Below are 22,863 nucleotides of genomic sequence, written 5' to 3' on the forward strand. Positions count from 1 at the left end.
GGGAATTAATTGGATAATCCTTAAATAAGGAGCACTCAAGTAAATCCAAAGTGGTAGTTTACTATTGATTTAATCACCATTGTAACCATGGTAACCCCAAAACAAATTAATTAATTAAAAAAATAAAATGTATATATAGTTAAAAGGTTTATATGCATGTCTTGGAAATACTGTAAATCCCACTGATTAAATCAATGAGGGCACAGATTGAAAGTAATCTTCAGACTGCCTCACATAAGAGGTTAGGTGGTCTTAAACAGGCTTAATCTCTCTCTCTCCCTCTCTCTCTCTCTCTCTCTCTCCCTCCATCTATATTCATATATATATATATATATATATATATAGTGTTAGATGTTTAGCAGTCTGCAGTCGGTGAGACTTTCCACCTGCTGTGAAATAAAGTGTGTTTTGAATTTACTGGAGCAGAGTAAAACTTAAAAGCACAATAGACCTATTGTGTGTAAGTGTGTTTTTTTTTAAATTTTTTATCAACATGCCTTCATAAACGCCTTACTCCTTGTTTACAATCATAATTTATCTTTTATCTTCATCTGTTTATCCCGGCCCGATCACAGCCCGATTGTGTGATTCTTTGGTTTGTTGTCTTAAAATATTAGGTATGACACTCTATGTCTATTCAACTTTTTTTTTTATGTTTACCTTTCTCCCATTTAAAAATACACTCTTTTTAAACCAGGCAAGTATTTCACATTTGCTTCACTTTTTGCTTGGACCTTCAATTTATTCCGTCATAAACTTAATGTTGACCTGCAACTGCCTGACAAAGACTTGCCAGAGCTGAAATAACCAGAACCTGGGTCACATGGTGCAACGAGTGGCGTCACAGATTGACATTCATCGACATGGCCGACAGCGGAGAGGTCCGAATAAATGGTGCTTTTTTTTTTTACTTCATTAGGGGGTCATCCTATAATCAGGGGCGTATGCCAATGGCCATAATCCTGCCCAAAGGCTGCCCACTATCAGTTTTTTTAGGATTAGGGCACACATGTTCTCAGAAAGAATTCCCCAATAGCTCGCTGCTTAAACAAATCAGTGTTTGATTTTTCCACCTTCATGTGTTTATTATATATATTCTTTATTTCCTTTGTGGCTGATAATGGCAGCACTGTAAATCGTCAGGGGGCATTTCCCCACTGATTGGTGCGCCTGTTCCTCTGGTCTCTGCTACATTTTTTATTATGGCAAAAGGTGTTCAGGGCATGATCAACTGCATCAAAAACACAAACGTGTTCCTTCCTGGTTGTGTTAGTGCACTGTTACTGCTACGATCAGAGCTTGTGCAGCTCAAGTCGCGATAAGGATGTTTCCACCTCCGCTGTGTCGGCACAGTGAGGATTGACCGGTCCCTCGAGGACAGATGAGAAGCTGGCACACGCTGATCCCATGCTGCCCAACACCACCTACGGCTCCTGATGGTGACAATACGAAGAACTGCGGAAAAAAAATAACTCATCTTTGATGTTTGCGAGGTGAGAATCTGGATCCAAGGCCAATCCAATCAAATGTAGGCATATGGTTTTGTTTTTGTAAGATGGCCTCACATAGAAGAACCAAATTTGAGTTGCTCAGTTTAAATCTGCAATCAGCTTACCTCGATCTCATTTTGCTTTTGTTGCTCCTTGTTGTGTGTAATGAGCCGCTGCCATGCACAAGATCCAAAAGAGATATACGGCCAGAGGATTAAGGCGAAAACACAACAAAACGCAGCGCAGGAGAACAAAAACATTTTTTATACAAAACAACAGCATATAAGAGTATGAAGTAGCCGATTTGAGGAGCTTATTATGTCAAATGTACAAGTCGGGTTTCATTAAAGTAAGTGGTTTCTATTGCAATAATGCAAAAATACCATCAACAAATACAGTATGAACATACAGTACTCTGAATACTACTGGCTGGCAGTTCGTGCTCGAGGAGCATTTCATAATCCTTAGTTTATAAAAGTAGAAACTCTAAACAATAATTTGGAAATTGAATAATACATATACAGAACCATGAATAACCATGAATGTCATTGTACACATTACCGTGTTGCACATATGTACATACATTAATATGAAAATAAATACAAATTATCCAATATAATTACATATGTTATAATAATTATATTAATATTACAAATATAATTCGTTTTATTGTGGAAAAAAATGTACATGCTAGTTATTGTACATGCAGCCACGTGTGCCACCACAGATATACATGATAAGGGCTTAAAGGTTAACAATATGGAAAATTCAGGCAAGTAGACCGATGATATAGAGCAGTTATAAAAAATAAAAAATGTTCAGGTATTGAAATAAATCCAATCACAAGTGAAAAGAGGAATACTTACCCCTGGTATTAAACAGCAGTAAGTACACAAAGACAATATACCATCAAAACTGAAAACCTAGTGCCAATTAACAGTTTAAAATAACAATGAATGCAACAGCCAATATTAAAAATATAGATTTTAAATTTTGAACATTGTATCTCATTTAAATTTGAAATGCCTAAATGATTCAATAGAATGAGCCTTAAAATTATGAGAAATGCAAAGATTGTAATTTTGGTTTGCCATTAAATTAGTTAATAAGTGTTCTTGTTATTGTGTCCACCAATTGTAGCTATTGTCGATATCACTGTTCTAGGATTGTTGTACACTAATGCAAGGCTGCCCTCATGTGGTCAACATTTGATACTGCAAAGTCTTTTGTAAACTGGAACTTTTCATTTAAAGTATAGTAGTAGTAAAAGTAACTCCTTGTGGCAATGCTAAAAGTAAATATCTTATAAAAAAAGTAATTTCAATAATGAATATTAAAATAATTAATAAAGTATAATTATTGGTTTTTTTAAATGATGAAAGCATCATATGCATTTTGTCTAAAACATGTAAACATATGTGTGGAAAAGGACTATACCAATCATACCAATCATACCAAGCTTCTGAATGGATGTAGAACACGTTTTTTGGATCACTGCTGGCAATTTTCAGAAGGATCAAGACGGTAGTGAGAGCACACAATACGAGTCATGTTGCAGGTACTGTAAGGATTGTGGCTCAGAACAAACCTTAAACCAAAGGCACCACATATGGACCGTCAAATGTAAGAAACGGAGATCGATCCAAGTTGGCAAAGAAGCAGGCAGGCAGCTTCAGACAGGCTACATCAATAAATCAAGTTTAATAACTGTCTGGGAGATTTGACACTTTTCCTCTGGAAATCCAAAGATTTTAGCAACCTCAAGACTCCATTTTAAAACTTAATACAAAACAATGAAGTTGTTTCAGATTATACTTCCCGCCCTCGCTGTGACACCGAGGTCTACCCCCGGGGGACTCAGTGACGTCACTGCGGAGGGCGGGCTGCAGGTAAAACAACCGGCCGCAACCTACATCATCCGTTTGCTCGGCCACAACCACAAAATAAGAAAACGAATAAAGACACGGATTACTCTGAAAACGTCTGTGCATGACATTTGTTTCCACTGGTTAAAACAAACACACACACACACACACACACACACACACACACACGCGGTCTGCCCTCGCTCAGTAGCCGGCACATTCAGGGCTCTTACGCATGGGCGACTGTCCAGCCTGTGACGTCACCTAGGTGGGCGGGGCCGTGTGCTCGCCCGGTTTCATGTGTGCACACGAGTGCTCACTTCCTGGGCAGCCTTTATTGCTGCGGTGAATGTGGGAAGAGGGGCGGGAGAAAGAAACAGTGCTGGAGACCACGAAGCGAAGGGGTGGTGCTGGTGGTGCTGAGGGGGACGGGGATGGGATGGAGGAAGGGAGGGAGGGAGGGAGGGAGGGAGTGACAGGGAAGCGGAACGACGGAAAGAAGAAAAGGGTTCGCTGTCTCTGGAGGAAATTATTTTGAGGGGGGGCCTCATTGCGCGAGGAAGCAAGCTAGGAGGCTGTCGGCGGGCTAGCTAATGGCGCTAATGGCTCAGTCGGCTGCTAACGGTGTGGACCAGGACCCGGCCGGCAGCAAGAGGCTGCCCTCAAGGTAGGACCCCGGGTCAGCTGTGTCTGTCCTTCGATGGCTGTCAGGAGAAAGAGGGGAGTGGTGCGGCCAAAGGGACAGGGAAGTGGAGAGAGAGAGAGAGAGAGAGAGGGGGGGGGGGGGTGGGTAACAGGGGCTTTGCTGAGTCTCGACCGACCAGCTTTTGGCTGATTTTAGTTTAGAGCTCGAGAACCGAGCCTCGGCAGCAGCCCCGAGCCCGGTTCCAAGCCTCGTTCCTGGCTCGGGTCATTGAGCTGCTGTGGCTGGAATGTGCAGACTGAAAGGAGCCTCGTCAGATGTGGACTTTGGAGAAATGTGTGTGTGTGTGTGTGTGTGTGTGTGTGTGGTCGGACACTTTCGCAGTTACGAAGGCTAACGAAGGTTGAAACGTGCCATGTGGATGCAGGGACCGTGGCACAAACCTATAAACAGCCAGGAGATGAGATGGAAGACACCTGGACGCTGACGCACGCGTTTAGTGGGGAAATAGAGTTGTTTTGCAGGATCACTTACTTTATGCCATGAAGAGGTTCCTGCTCATTTGTAAAGTTTCGCTCCTCTCTATCTGTCTTATAACGGCTTTATAACATTGCCAGTTAAGAAGCTGTTTATTTGTGATTGTCAATGCATTGCAATTGAATTGATCACCTTGACATAAAAGCAATGGAAGCGTTCTCCAAGGTATGGTTGGAGGGGAGTGCTGTTGCTACGTGTCAAACTATAGGTGATACAGGATGTGTGTAACTGCATAACATACTTTGAGCGAGCACATCTTCTGTGCTAAAACGTGCATTACTAAAATAACCATATAACAGAACAGATGTTCATTGCAAACCTTTTTAAGGAAAATGCAAATCCCAGAGTGTGACACAAAGTGGACGGCTGGGAATGTTCATAAGACTTGAGAGCTTTGACTTTCATAAAACCCTCAAGATTGTTCATGTCCAAACACACACACACACACACACACACAGAGTGAATCACAGTGCTGGTTGTGTTCATATGACCAGGTCACCCTCAGTGACTGCTTTCTCAACCCGTAGACACAATAGATGACCTTTCTGCAATGAGGGATGTGTGTGTGTCTGTGTTTGTATGTCTGTGTTTGTATGTCTTTTTTCTTTAGCAGGTAATGAAATATACAGAAGGATATCATGTGCATAGTCTTTGTGAACAATGACAAAGTACTTTGAAACGCTGCAGTATGGTTGATTATTCTGTGTATATTCCCATAATATAATAACTTGATAGGAATAAAAGCAACTATGAAATCACAGCTACTGATTCTTTAAATTAGAATCCAGTGTGTGGACTGAGGCTGTAGACATGCTTATTTTTTTAATATCATTCATCTTGGCTGCGAAGAGCAAAATACACTGTGATATCCAGTCTTAAATCAGCTATTGATCATTTGCAGAGTCTTAATTAACAAAAGGGTGATTACATCATCTCATTATTTAAAGGATAAATGCAGGATCCCATTACAGCGTGGTGTTCTTCAAGGGGACCAAGTATGATGGGAATTGCTGCTTATGTTAGGACATTTAATTTCAATGGGTCCATATTACATATTTTTGACACATTGACATTGCTACAGACTAAACAGCGTTGAGACAAACTGAATACATCAAAAAATAAAAACAAAATTTAGGTTCATGAGACAAAGGAGTAAAGTAAGACAAAGCTCTGCTTTTACTGAAAGAGACATGTGCTGCAGGAGGAAAAAACATTCCTGGAGAGTTTCTCTTTGGTTGCCCTGACAACTGGCCGTTGCACTCTGTAATTATGGCTGGATTACTACTCTGAGCACAGAGTTTCTTAGCTAAGCCAAGAATAATGGGAAGTGTAATGTTGAACCATGAATAAATATGGAATAAGGACCGATTAAAAAAGCCCCAAAATTGTTTTTCAGAGGAAATGAATTCCATTGAAATTCCTTGGTCAGGATTTAATTGGTACATACCTCATATTCAGATTGTAGCTGCATATTGAAACTGTTCAACAGTGTTCAACATTTGACCCCCCGCCCCTCAAAAGCCGTAGAGCCAGGGGAAACACTGCTAGCTGTAAAATATCTAGCGCTGCAACTATTATTGTTTCACGATCTATTCATCTGCTGTTTAAAGCATTTTCTTTTCAATGGCCCTTCAGCTACTTCCTCGAACTTAAGTGCCGGTTTTACATTTTCTCGTTTTGTTCAGACCATATATATTTAGTTTACAATGATGTAAAGCACAATACGGATACAGATCCGATAAGCCAAGGGCGGCACAATAGTAATCAAAATGTAGTTCGTTCATTTATCAATGGTTTTGTCTGTTAAGATAACTTTATTTTTAATAGCTTGTTTGACCAACAGTCCAAACCCCAAAGACTCTGCATGGACTATTCAGCAGAGGAGGAGACCGTAGCCCTGTCACAGTTCAACTTCTACCTCCCAAACTGCCTCCCTGAGACCCCTCCAACGTGCTCTCTGCTGACCACAGGCAGGCTACTGAGAGATGATTGTCTCCCAAACACACCAACCAGAGTGGTATCCGACTACACTGCACGGATCCATTCTCACTCCCACCACAGAGAGGACTCTGTCTTTGTCTGTGTTTGTCTCGTCCTCCATTCGCCTTTCTTTACACGCCTGTGAATGTCTTTCTATGTTTTTTTTCTTTTCGTCTCTCTCTCTCTGTCTCTCCGTCTGTCGGTTAGTTAGCCCTCGAGCTAGCTCCCACGTAGCACTTTATGTTCACTGATCAGGACGAGGGATGACGTGTTGGCCTTCAACTAAAAATGGCTAAACTACCCCCAAAAATACTCCCATTTTCCACAATCTGCTTTACAACCCGGCCGTGGTTTACAGAGGGCCCCCCCCCCCGCACCATCTGCAGCTGGACTCGGTAACCTTGTGTCTTCCTCCTCATCTTCCCTTTCTACCAGCGCCTGGTTACCTGCCTCAGCGTTAACTCCTATCGCTCCCACGCTCCCGTGAACACACATGTCCCTCCATGCTATGCTAACGGCTCAGTCCCCTCTTGCATTGTGTGCAGTGTCCACGCTGGACTCGCCAATCGCGAACGTGCAATTCAGTCCCTTTGTTGTTGATATCCTCCTATCTTTGTCGGACGAAACCAATTGTGTGACAAGCAAAGGAGATGAAGGGATGAAACGTGTCCCTTACATGCAGCGCTTTCCGGTGGCTTCTTGCTGAAACCCTGAGAAAACGGGGCGAGTTGAAAGGAGCCTCCAGCTGATGGTTAAGTCCATTTGTTGTCTTCTACAGCGTCGTTAGGATGGATTAATCAGGAACATGTTTCCTGGGATTTCGATGACCTCGTACCGTTTGTCCCCTCGTGGCTACTGCTGCGAGGGGCCTGCTCCACTTTCCCGTTGTCACTGAAGGGGCCTCGCCTCCGCTCCGTGGGCCCTCCTTCGATGACTTGCTAGGAGCTATCAACATTTCTGTCCTTTTTACCCGCTGAGCGGTTTTAGAGCTGGAGGGGTTTTCCCTTCACCGCTCCAGATGTAATTGTTGCTATTTTGAGTCGAGGACATTTGAAGGACTGTTCTCCACAGGGGCTCCAGTTCAGCTTTTTGTAGTGATTACTCATCGGTTTTGGTCTGCCCACCGAAAAGATGTTTAGAATACTAAGAGTACCAGATGGAATGGGTCTTATTGCCAAGGGATGTACTGCAAGTACGGGACATGTTCCCTTCATCTTCTTTGCTGGTCACACATTTGGTTTCATCTGACAAAGGAAGGAGGATATCAACAAAAAGGGACTAAATTGCAGCAATTTTGATTATTTCTCTGAAAATAAATTATTTTTTTGAGGAAGAAACTGGCCATTGTGCCTGCTGGTCACAGCTTACTGATGTACCTGAATGGAGTGCCATTAATGTTATTGGTCACTTCTCTGGTGAGCTCTCATGACGCCTCAGCGGCCTGACACTGTGTGCAGGGGGGGCCGGTCATCAGCTGCACAGAACAAAAACACGATGCGTTCAGGTGCAGTGACCACAATTTGGCAACGTATAAAATATGCTTCAGGATGCGTTAATGTGCGTATTGCGTTCTTTAAAGCTTTTGGAGTTTTCCATTACTTACCAATTACTTTAACATTAAGTAGGCCGTGTGTCTTGTTGTAGCAGCTGTTGCATTATCTTGTTCAAGACAACAGATGAACAAAAACAAAAGAAAATCCAACAAAATGTCTCATTGTTACATCTGTTTATTCAGAGTATTAATACTCCCTTTTTTCTAATGTGCGCACTGGTTCTTTGTGTTCATCAGTCCTTGACCTCTTCACTCACAGTCTCATTTGCCGTGGTCGGTGACCTACTAATGTTCCTGCCAGAGTCAGCACATAGTTGGATTAGACCGGGCCAATCGGCTCACTGAGTTGTCACTACCAAGGAAGTGCAGATCACTGGATTAGCAATTGTCTCGCTCTCTCTCATCCGTCCCCTCCGTCTCTCATTGGAGCAGTGGTCCAGCTTAGAAGTATCTCGCTGGCTTCGTCGTCCTAACCCTCCGAAAACCGTATCCCCGCTGGCACCGCTCTTTCAAAGCCTCGTAGTGGCCTCAGCCGAGGACGGGTGGAAGAGGAGGACAAGGGAGGACGTGTCTCTGTTGGGGATTGTGAGAACCGATGGACATCACAGCAAATGAAAAAGGAATGAAATCTGAACTGTTGAAATGGTTTTTAGCTAATAACCACAAGTGAGACCGGAAGTGCTTCTTTTTTTCCCACAGTTCCCCGTTGAGCGGCTCGGCTCTGGGATCAGAGAGTTCATCGCTTTTTGGAAGCCTCGAAGAAGCAGATGTGATTTTCTCTTTTTTTATTGGGCTGGCGCTGGACTGCGTCTAGGAATTCCCGTCGGATTGTGTCCAGCTCTGCTGCAACACTGCTGACGTTTAATTTTTTTCCAACGTGACTATTAGGTCACCCTCATCTGCCCCCCCCATGGCATCCGAGCCCCGCCCTCTTACCGGGGCAGAGCGAGCCATGTGTAGACTGGTGCACTGTGGGCCGCGGCCCCGAGCCGCGCTGAGGCCGCTGCACTTGGAGCTGCGGGTGTACGTGGAGAAAACGCGAAGCAGGCAAAAACACAGGTGCTGCTTGCAGACCGCAAACACGTGGGGATTTTTTCTTTTTTCGGGGGCTTGGCTGTGCACGGTTGACCCCAGTGCACGTTGATAGCTAGATCAGGGCGAGTTGAGGGAAAGGTTGAACCAGGAGATCATGTTGGTAGTGTAAATAGCTGTTGAATAAACAAACGCCTTTAGGCTTTGAAAGGATCGTACCGTCGCTCTCACAGACATGTGTTTGGCAAGGAGTGAGACAGAGGAGACGTGTGTGTATTTACATTTTGCTTTGACTACAAAAGGGCAACCAAAGGCAAAAGGTGCTTAATTCACTTTAAGATGGCCGACGGTTACATGGAATTATAATTAGTAGTTTGAGTGCAACTTAAATGATGTAAACGTCCCACCGTCCCTTGCAAATTGACATGAGCATTAAGATTTGGCTCTGGCCAGTAGAGATTTATACAGGAGTGTAAAGCGGTGTTTCTTCAATGCGCACATGAAACAAATAGTGCCGTTTGTAAAACAGATTAGATTTGAGGATAATCCTTGCTTTACTCTAAATTCTAGTACCGTATCTGGAATTTAGAGCTTCGGCCAAGTCGGCTGGCCTTTACTTTATCCTGGATTATGCAAAGAATTAGTGGTGTATACTTTTTGGACAACGAGGCGTCGTTCTGAATGTGTGTGTGGACACACAGTACAGGTTTTATGTTTATCACACATTTTTGGCATACATCAATATACAGTATATATGTTTTTCTCTCACATAACGCCGTATTTCTGATTTATTGGCAACATGTTTATGTTATCTTTGTTTATACGATTGAATGATGATGGTTGTTTTTTTTATTGAAATGTCTCCTATCGTTAGAGTCATTGATCATGCAGTTGCCATGGTGACCAAGTTATTGTAGAGGTGGAAGGAAGATATTTTTTGGGGAAATTGTTGCTATTATTTTTTCAGCCTAGCAGTGTATGATGAGAGCAGAATTACACTTATGTGTTTGGACTCAATGTTTTTCATCCACAATCACATGAGCGACGAGCAATATCATTTAATTGATTATTTTTAATATCTTTTCTTTTAACATTTCATTTGTGCAGTCAGCCTGAAATAGTCCGCCCAAAAGACAAACTATTTTTAAATCCAACTCTACAAAACAAGCGGATATGAGCAGTAACGAGTGAAAAGTGCAACACCTTTTTCAAGGTGCTCATCCCTCAGCCTTGGACTCAGTTGCTACGGCAACCGTCCATTGATTTGGCTACGGACCTTGTTGTCATGGTGATACTGGCAATTTGTCTCTCACCCCCAGAAGATATTGCACTGCCACAAAGTATCAACATCACTATACAACTGTTACAATCTTTTTGTTTTACTCGCCCACTCATAAGACAGCAGTCTTATCAGCCTTATCAGCCTTTCCCTCAACTCCCCCTGAAGACAGCAGTCTTATGCAGGGGCGGAGGGGTCAAGAGGCCGTGGGCTTTTAAAACGCCCCCCACCCCCCCCTGCCCCATTGGTTTGGGAGAAAAAAAGAAAATAACACAAATTGTTCCTCTCATAATGCTCAAATGTTGACAATGTTTTCTGTCTTTCCCTGAATGTAAGAATGTATTCTCGTCTTTACTTGTCCTGATGTGTTTGTCTGTGTACAACTTTAAGGATGGAGGCCTCCTGCTTGGAGTTGGCGTTGGAAGGAGAGCGGCTGTGCAAGGCCGGGGACTTTAAAGGGGGGACAGCGTTCTTTGAGGCAGCCGTACAGGTCGGCACAGAAGACCTGAAGACTCTCAGTGCCATCTACAGCCAGCTGGGCAATGCCTACTTCTACCTCAAAGAGTACGGCAAAGCCCTGGAATACCACAAACATGACCTTACTTTGGCCAGGTGAGCCTTGCTATTTTTGTAGCTGCTACTTACTGCAAGGTACAAGTTGGTTGAGTGCCCACTAGTATGAATTCCTGTATTTCTTTTTGCAGCCTGTAATATGTAACCTGTGGTCATGGGTGAGTTCTCTCATTCTTTGTGTCTATGTTAACTGCCTTGTTAATCGGCCCGTGGAATTAGATATTATTCTGCAACCTGCTCTGTCTGTTTATGGAGCGATACACATTCCAACCAGTGAGTTGGATTTTGAAGAATATTGTGACAATTAATGCTGCCACATAAACCTTAGTATATATATGAGAAAGTGAGGTGTGCATTTTACAAACCATTGTGTTAAAAGTAACCACAAAGCTGATAGAAAATATGCACAGTTTCTCTTTTAATTTCATTGTGAAAGAGGCATTTTCCTCCAGTTTGATATCAGGTGTTTGTTTGAAATTTGACCTGAATTTTTGCCTGTAATGTTACTCTACACGATCAACATTAAACACGTGTATTTGGTCTTTAAAAAACTCCTTCGTTGGAGAAAAGCCGGCAATCCAACCCCCATGAAACCCATAAGGAAAATCAAGTTTTCGTGGCTTGAACGCATACATGTTGGTGCTTGTTGTTAAAGCACTTAACATGCACTAAAACAGAGTGGCCAGCTCTGTATCCTGTTTGCAATTCAATGGGAAAAAATGAATCCTCTTAGTATATGTCTGATGACATTACCAATAACGACAACTTTGAAGCCGGGTTACAGCTACTCACTCCCTGAGTCGTTCCATTTATGCATTCAGAGCTAATTACATAAGAGTAATCCTATATATCCGAGCTATTTGTTCAGACCAGATGCATGAAGAGCTTCAAGGATTTTTAGTATATTAACATAGACAATGGAAATTTCAAGGGGAAATGAGTAGACTTTCTAAAAGCAACAATACCGGCCGGATATTAAGCCTTTGTGAGTAAAGTGGTCCCCTGCAGGGAGCGCAGCTGGTTCTTTAGCGGGGAGCTAAACAAAGACCCCAGGAGAATTCACTTTGTTACATTACAGTCTCACCGGGGCCCCTGGGGCCCGCACCAATAAGTAAGCAACTAATAGCACATGCTGATTAAATCTTTAACCCAACCCGAATGGATTTTATTTCACCAAGGGACATTTACTATGTAACAAAAGACTGTAGCTCCCAACACTGAATATCAGAAAATGTGATGTTTTGCCTTTTCCCCAGAACGATAGGAGACAGAATTGGAGAAGGGAAAGCGAGCGGCAACCTCGGGAACACGTTGAAAGTGTTGGGGCGTTTCGATGAGGCTGTGGTTTGCTGTCAGAGACACCTGGACATTTCTCAAGAGCAGAGAGACAAGGTAACGCACATGTTTTCATCATCATTCATTATTGTTAAAAGTCTACAAACGTCACATTCAGTTTGCTTTCATTAATTGTTGATTTGTTCATCAGACCTCATCAAAACTGAACTATTATTTGAGATTATTTGCTTTATATGCAGTTTTTTATACCTTTTTTTGTTTATTTCTGAGCATCATGAGAGGTTAAATGTCTCATAGCTACGAATCATTTTCAAGCGCACACAATCGTCTAGAAACAAAAGTAAATGTATCAATCACAGGAAAACATTTTCCCTTAAAGACACACATATTTCCTTGATATCTAGAGGTGGATCTTTAATTTTTGTGTCGTCTGATTGCAGGTGGGAGAGGCCAGAGCGCTCTACAACATAGGCAACGTGTTTCACGCGAAGGGGAAACAACAGTTATGGGGCTGCACACAAGAACCAGGGGACCTGCCTCCGGATGTCAGAGACACTCTGCAAAGGGCTACTGGTTTTTATGAGTATGTATGGTCGAGCAGTGAACTCATACACAGATAAATGTATTAGACAGAAAACACAAATCCCACTCTTAGCTCAGGCGTGAGTGTCACTGCAGTGTGTGTTGTCAGAAATGATTTAAAAGCCCATAAAAAAATGATCTTGAATTTGCCAATATTATTCATATTTATTTTCTCAATGCCCTCAGTCCTTGATGCTTGAAAAGCAAACCCACAGAATCCTTCCCCTTCGAGGATGCCGTGTTAATTGATAGGAAGAATGGAATTTCAGTTCTTTATATTTCAGCAGACCGGAGAATTTTCTCCCTGCTCTCGGTGTCACGAACGCCTTCAGTCCAACGCCGGGTTCATGCACGCCTCTGCGCTCAAAGAGCGGCTCCATCAGGCCGACCTGCTCCAAAGAAACGCTACACATTCCTTTGACAAGATCCTCCCTCACAGACGTAGAGCGCTGCAGTTTTGTCCGATCTGTCCTTGGGATTCCGCATTCGGTGGACAAAAGCCTTTTGTGAAGTGTTCTTTCACCCTTAACGCTGCAAAAATATTATATCGCAATTTAAAATGCTCATAATAACCAGTTGAATCACATGTAGACTCTCCTCGGATGCAGGTAATGGCAGCTGCAAAAGAGGGAATACATTTCCGACTAGATTATGTCAGTTAATAAGAGCAACAAACATGTTGTGTACCATGTTGAGTGTTAAGATGCAACACGTTTTGTGTTAAAGCTAAAAGATTCAAAACAAGTGTCAAAGACGTTCCGATGTAAATTGTAAAAGGGTGGTTCTGAAAAACAGCCGTTTAGTAACGATGGAGCTGATAACATCAAACAGAAACTGTAAAAGGTGAAGGAGAAGACTCATATGTAAATACACGATACATATTGCAGGCTGAATGAGTCCTTTGAGCAAATCAAAACGCAGAAAGCGTTCATCGTGTTGAATAACTAATCAAAATGCAAATCCACCCTTGTTTACCAACAGTAAGTCTATTCTAGTATTTTATATTTTCAATATTTCAATATGATTTACATGACGGCACTAAATCGTTGTGTACCTCTGCCTTTAGGATGAACCTGTGCCTGGTCAAAGAAGTCGGGGACCGCGCTGCTCAGGGGAGGGCCTACGGGAACCTGGGCAACACCCACTATCTGCTGGGAAACTTTGTCGAAGCTATCAAGTTCCACCGGCAGGTACGAAGCTCGGGACGTTGAGCGGCATCATGGCTTCAACAACACCAGATACGAGTAATGGGCCTCCCCCGGTGAAGAAGCGACCCGTTGAGCATTTGCCTCTCGTTGATTAAAGATCTTTACCTACTTTGCTTTGCAGAGACTTTAGTCTGACGAAGGTTTTGCATGCAAAAAGGCCGACTCAAGCACACGGTCGGGTTGAGAGTGAAGCATGGACTTTGCATTGTACCTATTACCTTCTAGTACAAGTCTCAGTTGTGGAGACTGCGTGGGTAGCAGTGGACAGTGATGGAGGCTAAAGACAGTAAACAACACCTAAATAGGTAGATAATAAGTAAGCTTTCCAGTTGGTCACTATCCACCTCACCCTTAAACAGTGCAGTGTGAAGAGACTGATGACCTCCTATCGGAAAAGAATACGGCTTTCTGTCGCTCTTCATTGTAAACCACTTGTTTCCTCGTGGGAGAAGCCGGCCTCTCGTCTCATCGCCATTTCAAATGTGTTTCAATGTGCCATGGAGGAGGGCGCGCTTGGTTTTAGGCGGTTTCAGAGGAGCTTTCTCGCTTTCAACAGGAAATCTCTGCCTCTGCTTGTACATTGATAGAAAGAGAACACAGGGCAAATTAAGGTGGAATCACTTGAGTAGTCAATTTACAAATAAGGGGCATGTTGTTGTGCAGATTTAGTTTGACTTGACCTCTCTGCTCTGTCGTTCACAGCGATTATCCATAGCCAAAGAATTTGGGGACAAAGCGGCCGAGAGGCGAGCCTACAGTAACCTCGGCAATGCCCTGATATTCCTTAGCCAGTTCAACACGGCCACTGAATACTACAGGTGAGGAAAGAGGGGAGTCTGCCATCTAGTGGCGAGAAGGTGGAATGAAGCAATTTCGGAAAATGTAAAAATAGAAAAACGTTCTGATACATGAATCAACATTTCCATAAGAGTGTATTTTCTTTCTCTTTCACCTTCCAAACTCTCTTACTCATCAATTTATTTCGCTCTTTATTTTCCCAAAGGAAAACTTTGCAGCTGTCGAGGCAGCTGAGGGACCAGGTGATGGAGGCTCAGGCCTGTTACAGTCTCGGAAACACCTACACCCTTTTGCAGCAGTATGATAGGGCCATAGACTACCACCTAAAACACCTGTACATAGCCCAGGAGCTCACTGATAGGTATGACGAGCAATAACTCCATCTACACAACGACGTGCAGGTGTGCGAAGGATTTGTTTGTTTTCAACATTTGTTCATGTCTCATTAGAGTTGGCGAGGGCCGTGCCTGCTGGAGTCTGGGGAACGCATACGTGTCTCTACAGAACCACAAACTAGCTCTCCATTATGCCCGGAAGCATCTGGACATATCTAAAGAGGTGAGACTCCCATCAGTTCTTTTAATGTAGTCTTTCATTCAAACTAATTTGACTCATCTGGCTCTTAATTTCTTCCCCAGATTGGAGACAGAAATGGAGAACTGACAGCCAGGATGAATGTGGAGCAGCTGATGGAGGCTTTGGGGGTCAATGAGAGCGACCTTTCGCCTTCTAGTTCAGAATTTGAGATGCAAGGTAACACCAAAGATTATTTTTATCTTGTTATACAAGACATAACGTGGTAAACGGTGAGCTTTAAACCTTTAACGCTCACAGAGCAGATGTCATGCTAGCTTTTCTCCCACTGTTTCCGGTCTTTATGCTAAGCTTTTAGCACTTTTTCTGTGACTGTTTCCTCAGTCAAAGAAAGCCGACCTCTGTGTGCTGCTTAGTGTGTGTGTGTGTGTGCATGTATTGGTGTATGTGTGTTTGAATTTGAATGTAAAAGTCTATTTGCGCTCTGCAAACTGAAGCTAGACGAAGATGTCCTGAAGCTTTTCTCGCTCTCCCATCTCGCAGAAATACAAACAAAAAACAATACCTTTCAAGCTCAACGTTTATATTAAAACGTGATGGAGGGTTGAACATTAATACATTATCCTAAAACTGCACTTAGGAGACTTTAAAATGCATTTACAAATAGTTTTTAGTTTCTGCACTTTTAACTATTTTGGACAAAAATAACGTGTGTGTGCCTGAACAAGCTAACCAGAATACTTGATGTGTGCACAAGGCGGCCATTAAAATGTAAATCCAACCTCTGGTGATGTGACCAAATCCAACATTTCACCGAGATAAACATTTTCGACTTTGATGTGTTTGTTGTCAACATTATATGTTATAATTATTATTGTTATTATAAATTACTACCATCTTTATAGGGAGCGTTGGATTCATATAAAATAGAGCGCGTAGAAACGGTCCGGTCTTCATCCGAACTGCCTGGTTTTCATGTTTCATGTTTACAAGCATGCACCCTGCTCCTTGTGGTGGGGGGGGGGGGGGGGGGCTGGCAAACAGACTCCTATTCAGATTTCTTTGGTTGTCCATCTAAACCTCATCTCCACACCGAGCATCACAGGGCCGCGGTTGATCCAGGAATAAAACAAAGAGCATCTTTCATGCTTCATATCCTTTTAATGGCACTTTGAAGGATTCCTCAGTTAAAAGCTTGCTTTAATGTTATTTAATATGCTCATTCATTTATTTTTACTGTAGGAGCAAGACCCAAATTCACCAAGCGAAACAGCATGGACAGCGTGGAGCTGTGGAAGTACTCTTCAGATAAGGTGAATATCTCCCTTCACATGTGTCGATGCGGCTCAAACATCTCCACCCCGACGACTTATCATCAATCCCGCTCTTACAATGTGTCCTTTCACCGCAGAATGAAGAGAACCAAGACTTGGAGCGTATACCCAGGAGATCCAAGAGTCACGTGTCACAGCCGGGCAAAAGAAAAGGCTACCCGGACAGTCAGTCATCAGACGACAGGCCGTGGTTGGACTCTCCGCTAGACGCCGATGACATCACTGTGCAAGTCCCGCCTCCTGTGGCAGTGAGTCGCTGCGGTTTATTTTATTATTAGCTTCTTACTCTGACCCGAGTTTGCTTTTCACATTGTTTAATAATTTGCAACTGATGTATAATTGAAACCGCGATTATTAAATCTAAGTTTTTGCATTTTCCCGACACCACACATCACCGCACTCGTAACCCAGTGTCAAGTTTCCAGAATTAGTAAAATGCAAAAAATCTTGATTTTTGAGACTTGGGTAAAAAGCCTGTGGATGGAGCAAACCGAATGCATTTTCCTTTTTATTTTTTTAAAGACAACATCAGAAGAATGCCCAGGCTCCACATTTTATTTCTAAGATGAGCCATAACAGGCGCTAGTTCCCATCTGCAGTATATTTAAGTGTTTTAATTCAATCACTGAGGGCCCACCTGAGAAAAGATGGGTTTAATTCTTCTCCTGGAAAGCATCAAGGGGACTGAAATGCTGACTGAAGAATCCACCTAAAGACCTTTTCCCTTCTTGTCTGTTCATCCCCTGTCCAAAATGTCTTCAGGGCTTCTACTTTAAAGAGAAAATGAGAGAAATTATGATTAAAATGGGAACACTTCCCTTAATTTCCCATGAGGTTCTACGGTATTATGTTTGAAGTCAGATACAGTATGTAAAAGGTTTCTTCTCATTAAATGTCAGCAGCGCTCCATTTGCTCTAAAATAGATTCTTAATGAATAAGCCGTTTCCCAGCTGTTGGATCTTCCCAATCCTAATAATGCCTTGCTTCTGTGACAATGCTAATGGTTGTAATCAGCAAGCTGACATCCTAGAAAGGAGTGCAAATTACTGGGATGACTGATGATAGTTCATCAGAAGGGACTGAGAAGCTAAATGCTGGTAATCCCACTGACTTTAAAGCATAGCGCTTTTTAATCCTTTAAAGCCAGCTGTGCGTTTGTGAACTCTCTCTCTTTAACCTAGAATTCAGGATTTTATTTTCAGGATTTTTGGAGGGCGCCAACTTAATGGGAAACCATCAAATGATTCTTTTAATTTCTCAGAATGAAGTTCACATTCTGTATGTCTTCATAAGCGCCAGTTAAAACCATGTCCCGGTGCAGCAACCAAGACACATAGTTGGACCACTACAATGCACAATGATTAATTGGACATTACAGAGAAATGTGAAGAGATCCGTACAGAGACCGTGGGGGAAGAGACAGAAGCTGCCACAAGTCACAGCGGATTAGTGTGCAAAGAGCGAATAAATATCAATCCCACGGGAGATTTGAGTGTGCACGTTTACCACAGTGCTGAGATTGTTGGTTCATGTCATTGGATCTCTGCTGGCTGCCACTGTTGGCATCAATTTCCTCATGACTGTACCCGTGCACCCATCTATCCAGCCCCTCACCCCCGTCCCTTTCTCCCCTCCTCCCATTTGTTCCCCCCCAGCTCACCCCTATGGCGATAACGTGACCTTCATCACAGGGCTGCAACTCTCTCCACAGGGTCAACAACCCCCCCCTCTCCCTACACCTCCCCCCCCCCCCCCCCCCCCCGATTCCCATAATGAGTTGTTTTCCCACAGTGGGTGAACAGGATAGAAAATGTCCTGCAGGAGGGCTGCAGAGAGGGAGGAGAGAGAAAGAGAGAGAGAGAGAGAGAGAGAGAGAGAGGGTGACAAATTGGATGTTTGAGATTAAAGGGAGGCTGGAACAGAGGGACACTAGAGGAGAGGAGATTTTGAGGACGGTGGACGAGTGCGGCGAGGGAGCAAAGAGAGAAGTGGTGGGTGAAAGAAAGTAGGGGAGGCAGAGGCGAGAGGTGAAAGGGAGCTCAGAGAGGAACAAGAGGGAGAAGGAAAAAGTGCTTCTGGTAAGATGTTTCATTCATAGCTTGAACAAAATAACGATGTAAAAGAGGTTATTGACTTTCCTTTTAGATCTTGGCCCCACATGATTGTGTATACACACATATATATATATGTTCTTCTACTTTCAGTAAATGCTCAGTTGTATTTGAAGATTTTTCATTTCCAATAGAAAAAGAGAAACGGGGGGAGAAAATATAGCGGTGGGTGAGATCAGCTGTTTTGCCGATGCTGACCTACTTCCCATGTCGCTGTGGGGGAAAGTGAATTTAACTTTGTTCTGTCCGTGAGTGAGTGTTAAAGATGCCGCAATTTCCTTCTGGCTCGTCTCGTAGACGTAGTATATTCATAAAGCTTCCCCCTCGTCTCCCGGTAACCTGCTGGAGGCATTTTTCACTTCTACAATGGAGTGATTGTTAAGTTTAGTTAAGTTTAAGTCCTCATCCGTCGCCAGTTTTGTTCATTCACATTTAGTCAGTTTAAGAACAGAATTCATTTAATTACAGAATTATTTACAAACTCACCTGAATAATTCCCTTCAATGTTTTGTTGGTCTTCAGTAATGACTAATTTAAGTTGTACATATTTTTAACATCATGTCCATCATTTCAACATTTGAGAGATATATATATATATATATATATATATATATATATATATATGTATATGTATATGTATATATATATATATATATATATGTATATAGTAACTAATGCTTGATGCTTAACCGGTATGCTGTTACCTCGGACTTTCAGCTTATGAAGCTTTTCATGCGTGTAATATTATTACATAGTGTTCAGATATTATTGTTTTAGTCTAGAGTTTTGCTCACAACTGAGATGCTTGAGGTAGAAAATAGCTATTTAAAATGGCCTTTTATTGATGATTATTCATCCAGATTTCATCCTCTTCTTATTCTTTTTTTTTATTTTGAATGCGTGTGTTGTTGCAAAGGTTAAACTCATCAGCCAGCCGACAGGTCGTCGTGTCGCAGGCTGGCTGTGGGGATGTTAATAGTGTTCCGTCACTCGGGGATTGAATTATTCACTGTCGGATCATCGATTCGAGCTAAATGTTCATTTCCAGCACTGCCAAGTTAGTTGGTCTCTAACAATCACAGCGTTTGTGGGAAAGTTTTAACCTATGACATCTGTGTGTCTTGGTTTGTAGACAAAATTAAAAAAATAGACAAGAAAATAGAACAAGAAACTGTACAACTATAATAATGTGACACTACATGCATAAATATTCTATCCCATGCAAGTTACTGAGTGACTGATTAACATGCTAATTTGCCGCCACAGCTGTATCTGTAACATCTGCATCTGCAGGGTGTCACTATGTGGGCCATTCGACTTCACTACAAACGGTTTGTTTATTTTTACATGACATTTGACGACATTGCACCACCTTGAGTATCTAGGACAAAGCCGGCCATGTGAGTTAATGAGATCATTTGTGTTGCCCACGTGCCGGCCGCCTCGAAAAAACACCCTCATCGCCACCAGGCAGACCGAGCGCGTCCCATCACCGCTGTCTAGGGATGGTTCAACGCACCCCGCTAGTCTGAGGAATGATCAGGGACCAGCTCGGGAATGTGGCCCGAATTTCTCCTTCAAAATCCATTTCTCACTCTCGTGCTGCCTAGACGACGAAGAATGTTTTACCCACGTGTCATTTTTCTGTCTTTCTTTTTTCCTTCCAGAAGCTGGGCCGTGACCCGTCCGATGAAGACTGCTTCTTTGACCTCCTCAGCAAGTTCCAGAGCAGCCGCATGGACGACCAGCGCTGCCACCTCGACGAGCCGCACAACGGAGACGGCGGAGAAGGCGCCGCCAACTCCGTGCCCTCCCTGAACGAAATAATAGGTCGGTGGCCAACGGCATTCTCGCACGTATCGGGGGGGGGGGTTCTCCTCGCGTGGGACGCAACGGACTCCCCTCTCTTTTTCTCCCCAGACCCGGCGATCACCACCTCCCCCCAGACCGAGGAGCTGTTCGATTTGATCGCCAGCTCCCAGAGCCGCCGCCTCGACGACCAGCGGGTCAATGTCGGCAACCTGCCGGGACTGAGGATCACGCACAACAATCTGGGACACCTGGTGGGCGAGGGGGACCATCAAGAGCCCAGCGACGACTTCTTCAACATGCTCATCAAGTGCCAGGTGAGGCCACGGTGAAGCTCCCATAAATGAGATAGTTGTCCGGGGGAATCGAAGGTCTGAAATGGCTCCGTCTCTCCGGCTGTAGTCCTCCAGGATTGACGATCAGCGGTGCTCCCCGCCAGAAGCGGGCCCTCACGCCCCGACAGTGCCTGACGAGGACTTCTTCAGCCTAATCCAGAGGGTGCAGGCCAAGCGCATGGACGAGCAGCGCGTGCAGCTGCCCTCAGACGACCAGGACGAGCCTCAGCCCCCCGACGCCGAGCCGCCCGCCGGTTTTCCCAGCTAGGACTCCGGGGGGGGGGGGGGGGGGGGACTGTGCTGCATAATTTCACCTCAAAGAAAATCGAAAGAGGGACGAGGCAACCGTTTAAAGACGGGAACCAAAGGGCGAACTGAATGTGTGTCGCTATTAGGGGGGAACAAGCAGGGTTTGAGAGGTGAATACGTTTGGGATTAACATGAGAAAAAAAATGAAGTAATGAACTCGATCTATTGCCTTAATCAGCATTTTTTTTCAGACTCAAGATTGTATTCCCTGCTGTCAGATGTGTTCCGTAGAGGCGCCTACAGTTTAATATGGACGATTAATGAGCAGCGTGAGTCGTGGGAATCACAGAAGATTTAATGATAGTAACGGTGTTGATGACAACATCAGAGAAATCACAGATTTGCTCGGAAATCTCAACTAATTTCATAAAGAGATGAAATATTGTTCATATGCCAACTATCTTTATCAAACTAGTTGACCTCTGATCAATGGTGCTTTTTCATTCCATTGTTGTGGTTCCCACTGCTCATAGATAACTGGTGTTGCAGTTACAGTATTAGGGATTATCATCCAGTGAAACTGTCAGTTTAAACCTTCCACTGATTGATTACTTTTTTTTAAGTAATATGATTCCTTTTATATTGGCAGACTTGAGTGAAATATGATTTCCCACACGAATTTTATTTATGTGTATTTCTGCTTTAGCAATATAAATATGCCTTTTCTCACACGGTATGCGGTAACCACGGTTACCGAGCAAACAATGTGACATAGCCGCTTCAATTTTATCGCGAATAGAGTCGTGCGATGGTCCCAAGCTCCAGTTGTGTGTTTCTGCTTAGCTCTGAAAGTTATGCAATCCGCTGCCCGTAACGCCTGAAAACAGACGGCTTCTTACTGCCATTGTTATCTTCACTTAACATAGATACAGACGCGGGTGGATACAACAGATGTGTCGTTTTTTTTTATTGGTCTAATCGCATAAACAACAATGAAGCACTACTAGTGTGCCGCCTCCCTCTGTGAGATACAGGGGCAACGTTAGCATAGGATTATTGCCACAGAGTGCAAGTGAGATGATTCTGAACACGTTCCTCTTATTTCAGCAGCAGTGTTTGCCACCTTGCGCCATGCGGAGATATTTCCCAATCATCTCAAATAAGTGTGTATTTCTACATATTCTTCACCATGCAAGTTCCCCAATGAGCCGGAGAGGTACAAACCGGATTAGAGTTTGAAACCCTTTGCTGTGAAAAGCATCTGTGTAATGGTATAAAAAGAGGTTGACACTTGCCGATGGGCCTTTTCTTTGTTTTTTTTCTCACGTTTTGTACCTGAAAGCTCATGAACTGAGATGTTGAGTTCTGAACCAGAATGCACCATGTACTAAGTTTACAGTAATTGTGTTTGATTCATCTAGCTTTGATAAATAATGCATTGGAAACGTAATATTAAGTAAATATTTTCTTTTTCAATTGTTTTTTGTTTGTTGTGAATTAACATTTTTTAGAAATTAATTGGTACGCTTATATTTGTCTTTGCCATAATTTGTACATATAAATATATTTTGTATTTATGTTCCATATGAGGACATGAATATGTCCCCTCATGCTTTTAAAATAAAATGTTTCAGATGTTTATTTGCATTCTATTT

The 22,863-nt window shown here is 43.1% G+C and overlaps 1 protein-coding gene across 1 annotated transcript; it reads left to right on the forward strand.

The window, feature by feature from the left end:
* The first annotated feature begins 3,812 nt into the window (after window positions 1–3,812).
* gpsm1b (G protein signaling modulator 1b) lies at window positions 3,813–21,239 on the forward strand. Its single transcript, XM_037485147.2, has 14 exons — window positions 3,813–4,022; window positions 10,769–10,990; window positions 12,208–12,343; window positions 12,688–12,830; window positions 13,896–14,019; window positions 14,740–14,855; window positions 15,041–15,196; window positions 15,285–15,393; window positions 15,474–15,588; window positions 16,612–16,682; window positions 16,781–16,951; window positions 20,483–20,645; window positions 20,736–20,941; window positions 21,027–21,239. Exons 1-14 carry the CDS (start codon window positions 3,949–3,951, stop codon window positions 21,225–21,227), a joined length of 2,007 nt encoding a protein of 668 aa, XP_037341044.2. The 5' UTR covers window positions 3,813–3,948; the 3' UTR covers window positions 21,228–21,239.
* Window positions 21,240–22,863: the final 1,624 nt, after the last annotated feature.

Source organism: Pungitius pungitius, chromosome 18 (genome assembly GCF_949316345.1).
Source record: "Pungitius pungitius chromosome 18, fPunPun2.1, whole genome shotgun sequence".
In the NCBI taxonomy this organism is placed as follows: Eukaryota; Metazoa; Chordata; class Actinopteri; order Perciformes; family Gasterosteidae; genus Pungitius; species Pungitius pungitius.

What these genes read in the sequence shown, in the direction of transcription:
- gpsm1b (XM_037485147.2), top strand. Translation starts at nt 3,949, where the DNA reads ATGGCGCTAATGGCTCAGTCGGCTGCTAACGGTGTGGACCAGGACCCG. An exon ending in TTCAGAATTTGAGATGCAAG is followed by an intron (nt 15,589 to 16,611) that starts GTAACACCAAAG and finishes TTTTTACTGTAG; the next exon opens with GAGCAAGACCCAAATTCACC. An exon ending in ACATGCTCATCAAGTGCCAG is followed by an intron (nt 20,942 to 21,026) that starts GTGAGGCCACGG and finishes CTCCGGCTGTAG; the next exon opens with TCCTCCAGGATTGACGATCA.